Source organism: Xylocopa sonorina, chromosome 5, assembly GCF_050948175.1.
Source record: "Xylocopa sonorina isolate GNS202 chromosome 5, iyXylSono1_principal, whole genome shotgun sequence".
Lineage (NCBI taxonomy): Eukaryota > Metazoa > Arthropoda > Insecta > Hymenoptera > Apidae > Xylocopa > Xylocopa sonorina.
In genome coordinates, this window is record NC_135197.1 from 1,077,086 (window position 1) to 1,090,921 (window position 13,836).

At 30.3% G+C, this 13,836-nt stretch overlaps 3 protein-coding genes across 3 annotated transcripts in view; 2 read left to right on the forward strand and 1 right to left on the reverse strand.

The window, feature by feature from the left end:
* The window catches only part of LOC143423858 (protein krasavietz-like), a 210,011-nt gene that overhangs the window by 20,787 nt on the left and 175,388 nt on the right, over nucleotides 1-13,836 (forward strand). The gene's annotated exons all lie outside the window — the stretch shown is intronic.
* LOC143423848 (E3 ubiquitin-protein ligase TM129-like) lies at nucleotides 839-4,068 on the forward strand. The gene is made up of 6 exons (XM_076895454.1): nucleotides 839-1,149; nucleotides 1,247-1,520; nucleotides 1,611-1,800; nucleotides 3,339-3,533; nucleotides 3,606-3,754; nucleotides 3,834-4,068. The coding sequence occupies exons 1-6, from the start codon at nucleotides 948-950 to the stop codon at nucleotides 3,949-3,951; spliced, it is 1,128 nt and encodes a 375-aa protein (XP_076751569.1). The 5' UTR covers nucleotides 839-947; the 3' UTR covers nucleotides 3,952-4,068.
* LOC143423615 (myosin regulatory light chain 2-like) lies at nucleotides 8,036-10,499 on the reverse strand. The gene is made up of 5 exons (XM_076895074.1): nucleotides 10,345-10,499; nucleotides 9,216-9,446; nucleotides 8,948-9,131; nucleotides 8,566-8,638; nucleotides 8,036-8,461 (listed from the first exon to the last, which is right to left on the reverse strand). The coding sequence occupies exons 1-5, from the start codon at nucleotides 10,345-10,347 to the stop codon at nucleotides 8,308-8,310; spliced, it is 645 nt and encodes a 214-aa protein (XP_076751189.1). The 5' UTR covers nucleotides 10,348-10,499; the 3' UTR covers nucleotides 8,036-8,307.

Below are 13,836 nucleotides of genomic sequence, written 5' to 3' on the forward strand. Positions count from 1 at the left end.
ATATATGGCTCTCTCAGTAACTATAAATGTTGGCAAAGAACTACCAAAACGTCCGTCAGTACTCGTATGCGGATATCTAAACTCTGACGTATTTAATTTGTACGGAATAACAGGTGGTTCCCCATTAACAAATGTGACGCCTACGCCAATGCAGAAAAAATTTTTGAATGGAACGATGACACGCGTGCCACGCTGGTGCTGGCGCAGTGCCATTCGCACGCGTGTTACGCTGGTGACTAGAACGTGCTGGCACCGCGTGCCGGCATTTTAGCTAACAAATACGGACACAGATGACTACGGATCTGCTGACACTCATCAGAAGTGCCACTACAGTGCTGGTATTGTGTCGCCACCATCTTATCGTGTGTTGTCTGGTACCATTTACATGTTACATTTTTTAAATTTGCAAGTGCCGAGATCATTTTACTTCTTTTAATTATTCCCGATGCGTGGCTTCAAGTTGCAATTCCTGCTTGACTTTTTATTTTAAAATGTTTGTTTAAATAAAGGAAAACCTAAACGAAACCAGTGAAAACTAAAAATCATTTTGTGAATATGAAAAAATTGGAAAAATTGTCCAAGCCTTAGAAAAAATTTGTTCACATTTCTTTTGTCGAACACTTTGTTCAATCTAAGGGAAATAATCGCAAGTAATAGAGTGCATTTATCATTTTGTGAACCCCAGTGTATAGATTAGATTTGCTTGTGTTGAAATATTGTTTTCCTGACGGCAGCTCAGTTTAAGTTGATAGTGCGATGTTTGACTATAGTGGTGATTAATTCGTGTGAACTCTCACGAATACCAGTTGTGTAATTTGTAGATATGCCTTACACACTTACGTATGTTTTTGAGTTATTAGTTATCACGCATATTTATATGAAATGTGTTTACAAATAGTGAAGAGGTGATAATATATAATATTGAATAGAATATATTTTTATAAAAGATGTCTGCTTTTCTCTTTTATACTTTGTTTTATATCCTAATCTCAGGATGTATTATATATCCACCCACAGAATTTATTTCTGCCGGACTAACCATAAAAGATATATTTTCAACTTGGTTAGGTAGTGAAAATGAGTCTTTTATACAATATCATATAAAACGGAGTGTTATTACCTTATTTTTACACTCTATGCTCCCTTTTGGTATATACATATATATACATATATATATATTTAATCATATTTTCTAATTACTTTAAATGTTACTATATTGATTAAAATAAGTGTTTATTTTGATTAGGTTATATTTTTGGTCTGATTCTATTTGGTCATGTAGATGATGTAAATGTATTATTAGGTGGTACCAAGTTATGGTCAATATTTGTCACTTGTACCATGTTGATACCTCTATACACTTTACAAAAAATATTCACATGGTCAATGAATAATTGGAATAAACATCCAATAGTGCAAAATCTTATGGTTTATTATAACAACAATAACAATAATAATAATAGTAACAACAATTTACTATGGACTATGATAGCTTCTGATATTAATGTAGAATTTAGAAGGTTACACATATTAAATTTATTTATATAGTATACTTTATTTCTGTGGCATGTAACTTTAAAGAAAGACTAAAAATAAATATTTTATTTTAGAATTGATAAAATCATAATTACCACAAATAGCATAACATCCATAATAGTTACAGATAATTGGATAATTAAAGTTTTACCTTATAAAATAAAAGTTATCCATCAGAGTGATGCAATTTTAATAGTTAATAAAAGTGATACACATGAAATGTCACCTGTAACAAGAGGAGAAGTTCAATTTATCAATATCGAGGTAAATTTAATAGTCTGTTAAACTGGTCTTCTTTAAGAATAATTTAAATTTTAAATCAATCAAATTATTATTCTAATTCTATCATCGTTATTACTTAGTTAGAGTATATAGAATAGAGAATTGAAGTTAAATGATGATTCTTTAATTATTCATCGCATATATATGAATAATACATGGCTGGGAAACCATGCAAGAGGTCTCACTTAGAAACAAAATATAAATAAATAGCTTTATTTTTCATCAAAATCATTTTATGAAGAATACATAATGTGTTATTGAAGTAAAAAATATTTGAAAACTAGGAAGAATTATTGTTTGCATTTATTAAATGTGAAGATATGTCATGAAACATTAACTACTAATATTAAACATTAATCTTTTTGTTCTACAGTATATGTATACTCTCTAAGTTAAATGACCAAGGAGGTATCAAAATTTATGTATATGAATTTTTATTAATTATATAGACATAGAACTTTTTTACATTCTTTACCGGAAGATTTTCAATCTTTAGATATTTATTTATTTACAGTTATGACATTGAAGCTATTTTTATTCACCAATAAAAAGTTCATGAAATACCATATTGGTAAGCAATTGAATATGATTGGATTTATTGAGATTTTATTATTGATTCACTGAATTTTTTATAAGCAACGAAGAAGAGTGGTTACAAAAATTGATATTTTAGATTTGATTAAAATTTTATTTTGTTATAGTAGAGTATACACGGATTATCTTTATTATTTTTATAGATCCTTAGTTTTTGAGAAAAATAAGGAAATATTTCTAACTGCAGCGCAATGAATGATGTACGATAGGATTTTATTAGTCTTAGACAAACTTAAATTCTGCTTTGACATAAAAAGGTTCCATATTTCCTGTACAAGAATAAAACAAGTAATACAAATTGTTTAATATGTTAACCATAGAAAAATGTTCCAGAAATATGTTTGTTATATTTTCACTAATGTGAAATAGTGAATATAAATAAAATTGTGTATACCTAATACATGTAATAATATATTTGCAAAGAATATAATACACATGAAGCACGATAATTTAATCCCTGGAACATACTTAGTTTGCACATGGTTTGCGCTTATATCTAGAATTTTATCAATTTTCCATATTCTTTGCTTTTTGAATTTAATTACATCGACTGATGATCTGTGCAGTAAATTACATAATGTTCCAATTTCTGGAAACAGTTCAACAATTTGTTTGTTTAAATATTATCAAATGCTATTTATTATTTCATGCTGAACCACAGAGCTTTTAGTATATTTTTTAGTTTTGAAAAAAGTCAGAATTACAGGAAGTGAAATTGAATAAATAAGGAAATTTAAATGAAATACTTTTTTAACTGTTAAGTATACATATAGTTGTGTATACATTACTAATGCATCTTCTGTATATGGTTCACTTGTGATCTGATTAGTCAATGTTTATTCATGTAACAAGAAATACAGAAAATACAGAAAATATACATCAAAATAATGTTTTATTTATCAAAGAGATTTTGAATGTTTACATAGGTAAAATCTACAAGAAGAGGATCACAGCCTTTTGATATAAGATTGAATGTATTTGACTTTAAGAATTTGCAAGACAAAGTCTCCCGTCCCATTACTGTATTACAAAACATTAAATTTCATAAAACCTTACTTGATAAATTTATTGATAATTTTAAGGAACAAGTGCAGGAAAATCCGTATTATGAATACACAGAGGTATTTTACTTTTCATAAATGTAACGAGTAATTTTATTCGATGGATTGATTGGTATATAAATATATTTAAAGGAATTAGGTCAATGTATAGGATGTATGCAAGCTTCATCAAATGTTAAATTATATAAACAATGTAATAATGATAGAGCAATTGGAAATCCTGAAGATTGTATGGTATGTTACTGCCGTCCTATGTGGTGCATAGACTGCATGGCAAAATGGTTAATATGTGATATATTTATAATACTTTACACTTTGTTCTTACTCACTGTAAGTATATTAACAAAGACTACATTACAGGTTTGCCTCCAGACAAGATGAAAGTGCACCCGAAACATGGTTATCTTCTAAATGTACTTGTCCAGTGTGCAGAGCTCGATTTTGTATTTTGGATGTATGTCTTATACAATCTATTTAAGTATAAAAAGTAATACTTTAATATTTAATTATATTTCTAAAAGTAACTTCGTGTTATAAACAATATATTTCATCTAATAGTAACAATTAATATTAATGAAATAATAGTAATAACTATTATATACACATATTGTGTATCCTACATACATATTATTTAATTATATGTAATAGAATATAAATTTTATTATGAAGAATATTGAAAAAAAATTACGAGGTATATAAAAATATACGGAATTTTTTTAGAAAAAGATTAAATTAAAACTTAATGTTATATATAGGTACTTGGAATAGTTATAACCAAATTGTAAGTTTATATAGTTTATGAAAAAAATGAAAAAATCAAAGCAATACCATTCACTAAAATACTTTGTTATTTTTCTGTATTTGTTTATAATTTCTGTACTGTTAATATTGTCAATTATATGTCCTACCTGTGGCCTGTGGCTAGCCAGTTAATAATTGTTCCCTTTGCGCAGCTTTTACCGATTTTACATAGATACTGTTCTTACTTATTAAAAAATCTGACAAAAATGATAACATATATTATATAAGTAATCGAGTGATGGATTAGAAGTGATTTCTAAAAATTGCAACAAAGTTACAGATGAGAATTTAACAAATCAACTTCATTGTACCTCCTTTCAATTATACCAGTTAATATAAAAAAGTAACAAATAAAATTAAAAGACAAATAAAAAAAATTGATTAGATAAGAATTACAATTTAATTTCTTATATAACAATTTAATTTTCTTATCATTAATATTTATTAATTTTATAAATATGTATAACTTTACTTAAAATAATAAAGACATTTAAATATATATATATATAATTGCATGTAAAAATATTTGAATTCAAATTTTTTTAAACCTAATATTTTCTGAAAAATTCCAACAATTACTGTCGTTAAATTTTAACTGAAAGTATTTATTGTATTGTAACTTAAATTACTTCACATTCTTAGTATCTCATTGGTCCAGTATCGATTTTGAGTTAGACATAGTGTAAAAATGTATGAAAATATGTATAAATATTCAATTAACTAATAATTACAGATAATAATTAGAATAGTATAATTATTTGGTCAAATGCATATGCGATTTCAGAGCAATTCTTTAGTCAGCTGGTGTCCGTATCTAAACAAAAGAACATAGTCACGACAAATTTAATTAAGTAAATTAATAAACATTCACTAAATTTTCTGTCTTTCACTGTTAGAATACAGTGAGCACTGGCAGCAGAGATGTTACAATAACTGACTAATCTAAACAATTTTTGTTCAGGATGAACATTGCTGTTTTTATAGGAATGTTGGTCTTTGTTCTTACAGCTATGGTACAAGTTTAACAACCCTGAGTGTAGGTCTGATGACTTACGTGACATATTTTTACAGTTGATACTACACCTCAAATGTGAGAAAAATATTCATATAAACCTATATAGGCCCAATCTGCAAAAATAGCATTCACTCATATTATTGATTGTATCTCCCAAACCGTTAGTTCTACAAGAAAACGACAAACAATATTGAAAACACTGAAACTCGAAAACAGGTGGAGTAATAAAAATTTAAACTTGGCTTAGGAGGCAAAATTTGTAAATTACGAAAACTTTGATTTAGTCTTAAAACTTTAGGTAATTATTTTTAGACATGGAGGGCAGCAAATGTCAGAAAAACTTCTTTATTGATTAAGCTTTCTCCCAGACAACACAAGATAAGATGGTGGCGACACCATACCGGCACTGTAGCGACACTTCCGAGGAGTGTCAGCAGATCCATAGTCATCTACGTCCGCACTTGTTAGCTAAAATGCCGGCACGCAGTGGCAGCACGTTCTAGTCACCAACGTAGCACGCGTGCGAATGACACTGCGCCAGCACCAGCGTGACACGCGTGTCATCGTTCCATTCAAAAATTTTTTCTGCATTGGCGTAGGCGTCACATTTGTTAATGGGGACCACCTGTTATTCCGTACAAATTAAATCCGTCAGAGTTCAGATGTCCACATACGAGTACTAACAGACGTTTTGGTAGTTCTTTGCCAACATTTATAGTTACTGAGAGAGACATATATATTTTTTCAATTCGTCAGAAAAATTCATGCCAATAGAGAATATTAAATACGATGGCAGCATATTTCCAGACAACCAGTGATTGGCGCGTTAACGAATCCGGTCACAGATGGCTACGGATCTGCTGCCACTCCTCGGAAGTGGCAATACTGTGCCGGTTAGTAGTAAATTTTTATATATTCTGTAATGAGGAAAAACTGTACTGTCTCAAAAATAGCAGATTTTTTCGTTTTTCACTCACCTCCACTTTTCTTTTTCTAAATTTATTACACTTTCCGAAGTCATCTTTTGGCAGTCTTCTCTCGTCTATCAATAGCAGCTCTTTCTTCGTTTCACCCATAACTTCACCCTTTAACTCTCTTAATTTTTCCACCCTTCTTTCCCTGTAATGTACTATGGCCATACTATGACCATATTTCCTTTCTCTATAATATGATTGTCTTTCTCTTCGCTCTTCTTCATTTCTTCTTCTTTCTCGTCCATCCACGTTTTTACTGACTCATTAATTTTAAATATTTGCTCCACGCTGATTCATATTGGAAGACGAATCCTTTAATAAATCTGTAAGGTTAGATAAGCAAATAAAGCAGATGAAGGTTTTTTTTTTATTAAAAACACAAGTTAAAGTACTGATAAATCAAAATTGTTTTTCCTTGCCATTATTTTTCGCTTTTTTTCTTAACTCTCAATCTTCGTCACCACTTCTCTATTAGCTGACCTCAAAACTTTTTCCATTTTCGCTCCTTTCGTTTCTTTTCGATTTCCATTAAAAGAAAGAAAATTTTATTTGATGGAAACATCTATGAACCATCTCTGTCGAATTCCTCCTTGAGACCAATTGCTGCAAATGATCGCTCAACTACGCCACACCAAAAAGAGGCGAGCAGAACTATTGTAACCGACTCATACTGTTAAGAGAAAAAAGCTAGACTCGTATATGCGATTAAGAATTTATACAACGACCTAACAAATACTGAAAACGAACTGTCTATTATTAGAATGAACAAACGCTTATTAATTATTCAATTTTATCTATATTCAATATTATACTCATTTGTTTCAGAGTATGTCTTTCAGAGAATGTCGAAGTGGAGGTACTCTCTTGGTCATATTATTTTTTAGGGATCGTTCTATGTATAATATATGTATAATAGTATATACATGTGTTCTATTAAAGTGTTATAATTCGATATAATGGGAATATTTTTGGCCTTCGCGTCGCACCCCGTGGCGCAAGGCAGGATGTATTTAACACTCGGAATAGGAGAGAGGAGACAGGAGACAATAAACATATGTTTCGATTCAAAACTTTCCCTTCGTCTTTAAGATCAAAATGAGGACGTGAAATGAAAATTAGAAAGCGAAGTCAACCTTTTCGTTATATATTATTGTTCAAATAAATTATTTAATTCCTCACGTCACCTTCCCAAAGATTTATAAATTATAATAGAATATTTAGGGTGTTGAACAGCCCTCTGACAATATTGACATCTTAATCATTGTTCCCAAATTCTCATAAAAATGTATCGCAGCTGACAGGTAATGTGAAACTAAATCTAGTAAGTGTAATATAAAATCAGTTTATGTCCAATAGACTGTTTCAAATAGACTTTATTCATAATTTCTAATTGTTTTTTTAAATTTTATATCTTCGAATTAAATTTTTTTTAATTTGTGTCTTGAAAAAAACTATTCCTATTTTTAAGTTAATAACAATTCAATATTTCAAATCTAAACTTTGTTATTCACAGGGCCGAAAATACAAAAGTAAAGTAAATTCGAATTCTTGGCAATCTTTGGTTAATCGCGAGATGAGTGAGTTAAACAAATTTCTTCTTCATAACTAAAATCTAAATAGGAAACAAACCAAAAAAATTTGTTTCTAAAATACATATGTAACAGGCAATCTTAAGAAAGAGTTGAGTAGACTTTGCTGACCAAGTATTAAGTACATAAATATAATGTGTCCTAGATTGAGGTCCGTTACGGGTAAAAATGATAAAAGTGATATTGTAAAGTTTTAAAATAATTTTATTTTATGAAGAAATATTATCGAGATTTTTAAAGGTGATGCTTTTTCAGGAGATGCGCTGTTTCTCCTTCCAAGAAATTATTCCATTATTTTTAACGGTCTTGACAATCTTCATTTTAGTTCATTCATTATTAGCTAATAAAAGGAAATAACTTGGAAGTGAATCAAGCGAATCTAACGATATTACGAGAATTCGTCTTGAATGAACAAAAACTCGAGAAAAATTTTTAATGCAAGGAATCGCTTAAATTTATTCCTCTTCCTCCTCACCCGTACCAGTCAACATTGCGATAAGACTTTGCGTATCGATAAATCCTTTGTCGTCAATGTACATATTATCGTACGCATCGTCGACCTCCTTTGCGGTAAATTTGTCACCAAATGTCATTAAGGCATGCCTCAATCTGTGGCAAAAAAAAACAAATCCATAACGATAAGAAATTACTCTCCGATTCTACAATAATATAATATATAATAAATATGGGTACACTACATTTCTATTTCTTACCTTTCACCATCGATTTTACCGTTTTCGTTAAAGGTATTAAAGGCAGCTATTACAGTTTCATCATCATCGGCACCTCGAGTAGAAAATAAAAGAAGTAAAATTTGTTGACCAAAACAATAGATTATACATACATACTAATCAGTAAATTATTGCAACTAAAACCAGTTTGCATTATTATGAATGAATGAAGTAAATATCGTTGGTTTTTTTTCTCTCGCATAATGCGTTTTGTTCGATCAATTGTTAACAAATGATAAATAAATATTTTATTATTTAAATCTTGATAATATTTTACATCATATAACGATTCGCTATTATAATTAAATAGAGACGATTAAAAAGCATTAATTAATTATTGGCTTATAAGACTATTTGTCAATACCTGATCCTGACATGCGAGTTGCAAACAGATTGAGTAATTGAGTAAAGTTGATAGGAGCAGGAGCTTCGTTTAACATATCGTCAAGTTCTTTGTCGGTAACAAGACGGCCAACAGAATCAAAAGTTTGACGGAGGTCATTCTTTCCAATTATACCATCCTTGTCTTGATCCATAAGTTGGAATGCCTGAAGTGATAAATTTCATTTACCCGGTTGAATATGTTGTATAGTTGAAAATCTATGAAAATAGTGGACAATTATTAGATATACCTCTTTAAATTCGGCGACTTGTTTCTGAGTAAACATAGAAAACACGCTCGATCCACTGCGTTTAGCTTTTCGACTGCCACGACTACTTGCTCTAGTTGAACCAGATTCTTTAGGTGTACCAGTAGGAGTTGGTGGCTTTTCTTCTGCCGGAGGTGCTGGTTCAGGTTCGGGTGGAGGCGGAGCTGGTGCCTCCTCCTTCTTTTTAGTCTTCTTCTTTTTCTCTTTATCCGCCTAAAATCCAATGTTTTAAAACACGTTTAAAATAAAATAATGGCGAAAGTGCAGGTTGAAATTTTTCTCAATAAAGTTTAACGATTATGACAGACACAAGTCTGAAAGAACAATTCGTTCAATTTGAACCATTAGAAAATGCTGATTCAATGAACTGTTTTAAATAGTTGTGCAATTTTAATTGGTTACCACTGTATATACAATAATGCTAGTTGAATTTGGATTTTCCCAAATATGTATGTTTCAAATGAATGTCTGTGTAAGTAGAAATGCCTAAGGTACTAAACATACGCTTATAGTGTAAATGACCTGAGGGGAGATAATAATAAAAGTTATTATCTAATACGTGAAAAAAATCTGGCAAGAAGCTAAATTAAGTAAGATGGAAGAAAATTCGGAAGGCGTTGCCCATAAGGGTTAAAAATAGAATCATTCTATCAGTCGCAGTATAGTTGAAAATAAGCCAAGACAAATATAGACCATTTATTTCGTACGGCCTCTCGAGTTACTACGGTTACATCATTCCTTTATTTTTATAATACACCTGAAGAAACGGAAGTAAAATGTAATGGACAATGAATATCAAAATAACTGAAAAGTTAGCTATAACCCTTGAAATATGGAAGGATTAATTGGAAAAAAATGAAAATATTGCCGATCACTGTTTATATTCCATTGTCACACTATGTATAATATTATAATTTCCGGTGCAGGTTTGCACTCTGACCAATTCATATCACTCCAGCATATTGTTAGATTTTGGCATAGTTCATATATAATTGACACGTTTCCACCACTAATCACGTACAATACAAGATGTTAATAATCCAGCGGTGGAGAACATTGAAATTCGAAATGACAGTGGTGGTGTATCATGGTGTACGCGGCACTTACTTACCATGTCTGCAGTTGGTTTGTTAGAGGATGGTACGAGATGGTCACAACGAACCAACTGTCCGAATCATAGAAGTGAACTTGTCTAAGTAACTTTGGAGGATTCCCCCACTACATCGCTTGTGCTTGAGCAGGGGTGTTTGTTGCCCGGGTATAACGCCAACGCCTATCTGACCATATTTAGTGCGAGCTGCCTCAAAATAGCAACCCTTTAGATCTTTCGACTAAAACAGTTTACCGATGATTGTGCGCGAATGATCAAGTCTTTAAGCCCTTTTTCATACATCAGATTTGCCTTAGAAAACACGAATATCAATTAACGATGTTTCGAAAAGTTGTTCTCTGTGTTCTGCTCCCTACAGCTCCTGGTAATCGAACCAGTAAACCCAGTTTCTTCCATCGCCATTTATGCGATTGATACATCTTTTTCACAGAAAACTTCCAACCGTGAAATAATATCTCTAACTTCCCTTAAATATTTATAAAAATTACATTATTAAGAGAGGTGCCACATATTATTTTCTATTTCAAAGTTATTCGCATTTAGAAGGTGAAGTATTTTATATGTATAAAGCTAATAAATAAAACACGTGGTTGCTCTAACTGTCCGAAATTTCAGAACAGAAAACTAAATTAATGTATTAATAATCCTTTAAATTTTTGGTATATTTTACACCGCGTAAAAACTTAGGTAATTATTAATATATGTATAGATTTCAGTTATTAATCGTTGCGATGGCTGTATTATAACTATTATAATAAATATAACTAATATAAGCTTAAAATTCATAGGTAATATAATTTATTTTGGCATTATATTTAGCAGGACTGAAATCACTAATACGATTTAACAAAAATTTTCCAGTTTTGTGAAATTTAACATTTTCAGAACGTTTCAAAATTATTTTTTTATCAAAAAGGTTGTCTACTGTTCTGTGTTAGCATAGCAGGTTTTATATCTATTTTCAAAGTATAACTAAATTCCTGTTTTTTATTTTGTATAGATAATACATATTACTTCCCGAAAGGGTTATTAATTTAATGCTCGTAATTTATTCCGATATTGATATCATATCGATTCTTAGAACAATGTATATTTTGAAAAAACTCGATTAAAGTCATTCAAATCAAATGAAAGTGAAACAGAAAACTTATAAACTATTAGAGAATCACAATTTCATTCAAATTTTATGGTTTATATGAGTAAAATTCAACAGCTAACTGTATTCGCTTTTGTGTCAGCAGTTTTCTGTAGTGATGTAAAATGAGAGTTAATTAAGTTTACTAAAAAATATGTATGCTATACAATATTACAAACAAATAACTAGTAGAAGATTTTTTATTCTGTAGCACAGACAATGCTGTTGATTAAACACATCTGCAAAGAAAAAATGTTTTCTAATTATATCATACATGTATATTGTTAGCCAAATAGCTAGAGCCAAAAATGTATACGAAGTGAACTTTTATTCTTACCCTTTGTTTTTTTTGGGTGGGGGGTTCCTTATTCGTTCTGCTTTCAGTCTATAATTTATTATTTCATTAGTCTAAAATTATATTTATTCTTTTTCATTATCTTCTATAATATTTAATCTTTTACGTATCTAATACATATAATTTGTATGCTTTTGCGTTTAATTTCTTATGCAAATATCTAACATTGTCTATATGTTTATCTTTTTCTATCACAATTATTATTATATAATAATATAGGTAATAGTGGTTGTTCCGGCACGAGGCAGATGTATATATCAATTAAAATTGACTTTGGAACGTATTATGTAGGTACCATATAAGGTACAAAGAAATTCTATGTCGCAACAATATGTTATAGATTGATTGTACAAAAACCTCGACATTGGTGTAGAAAATTGACTGTTAAAAGAAATTTCCGCAGAATTGACTTTGACCTAGAAAAATTCGAGACAAATCGGAACACTCTTTTTCTCAATCGTGTTCTATTTATCGGGAGGATGAACAGGGTGAAAGCAACCATGGATCGCAATACTAAAATAATTCATTTAATTCCTTGAATAATTTTGTTTCATTTTAACATCGGTATTATATTACGCATCAGTATAGTTTAAAAATTCTAATCTTATTCTTATTAAATTATTTAAAGGATTAATGAAGCTTCAAGATAATTTTCCAGGTAAACAGTTGAATTGCAACTCATGGTTATTTTAAGACTTTTTATTCTTATTTTTTTCAGTGGTATGTTTGGTGATATATCGGTGGTGCTATGTTCAGTCAGTAAAACGTAGAATCATGTTAATATTTTCGAATGAATTCGGCTATGCACTTGAACGTGTCTTTTTAAACGGTTTCTGTGATTTACGACAATTATCAGACTTGTTAATCACTTCTATTGAAAGGAACGTACACTTCCTTTGTAGCATTTGTTCTCATTCTGTACTTTGAATCTTCTTCGTACGAGCAGCATTTTTCGTTCGTTCAACCGTATTGTACGCTGATGTGAATCTTATACTTTGTGAATACTTTGTGAATCCAATAATTACACAAAGAATTGAAAAATAAAATATTTGAAAACAAGGTATAACTGATTTTAAGAAAGTCGAAAGGAACGTTTTGAAAACTAGCAAATAATTATGTTCTTTATTTTACTTATTTTATTATACTATTATGGCTAGCGTCAATTCTCATGTGATACAGTATTAGCAAATCAAATTGATCCTTTTGCAAATCAATATAGTTTCTTGTTGACATCAGAACAGAATGTTATTGGCATTATTATAAATAATCCCCAGAAATTTTTGTCACTGCTTTTTCTTTGTTCTACTTTTTCTACCATCCATATTCATCGACGTTGAAATTCCGTTGAAACAAGTATTTTTGAAAATAAAATTTTTACTTGTTCGATATATGTAACTAATAACTGAGTTGCTATGGTTACACAAATTGTCATAATTATTATATGAATATGTATGTCAAGTAATCAACAGTTGCTGCTTTCTATTTTAATTAATTTTTTAATTACTCTTAAATTAACATTGTTACCATTTTGAATGTAATTTTACTGTACTTTGAAGCGGCATGCTTCGGTTAGCTATAGAATAGCGGAGGAAAGAAGGAAGGAAAAGAGAGGGTAAGAACGTTACGTCCTGGGCCTGCTAGTGGACTCATCAGTAAGGCTACCTAGCAGGCCCTGCTTTAGACGCATTTGACATTTGACATTTGTTTATTTTGTTTTCATAGATGATTACAGAGTATACAATATTTCATCGCTACAATGTTTCTTACTTTCTATTGTCGCGTTCCCTATCCGGAAATATCTAGCGCTTACATTGGTAGTGCAACTTTTCAGGTCTTATAAATACGTGTTGTGGGTATTGTTGTGTGTGTCTAGGAAAAAATTTTTAACAATTTTTAAAAACCTAGTTACATGTCGGTTTTGTTTTTGTTGGGGGGGGGGGGGATTAGTGTGTTAGTGGTGTTAGTGGGGCTTATTCTATGTTAGTGCTGTTAGTTTTATTTT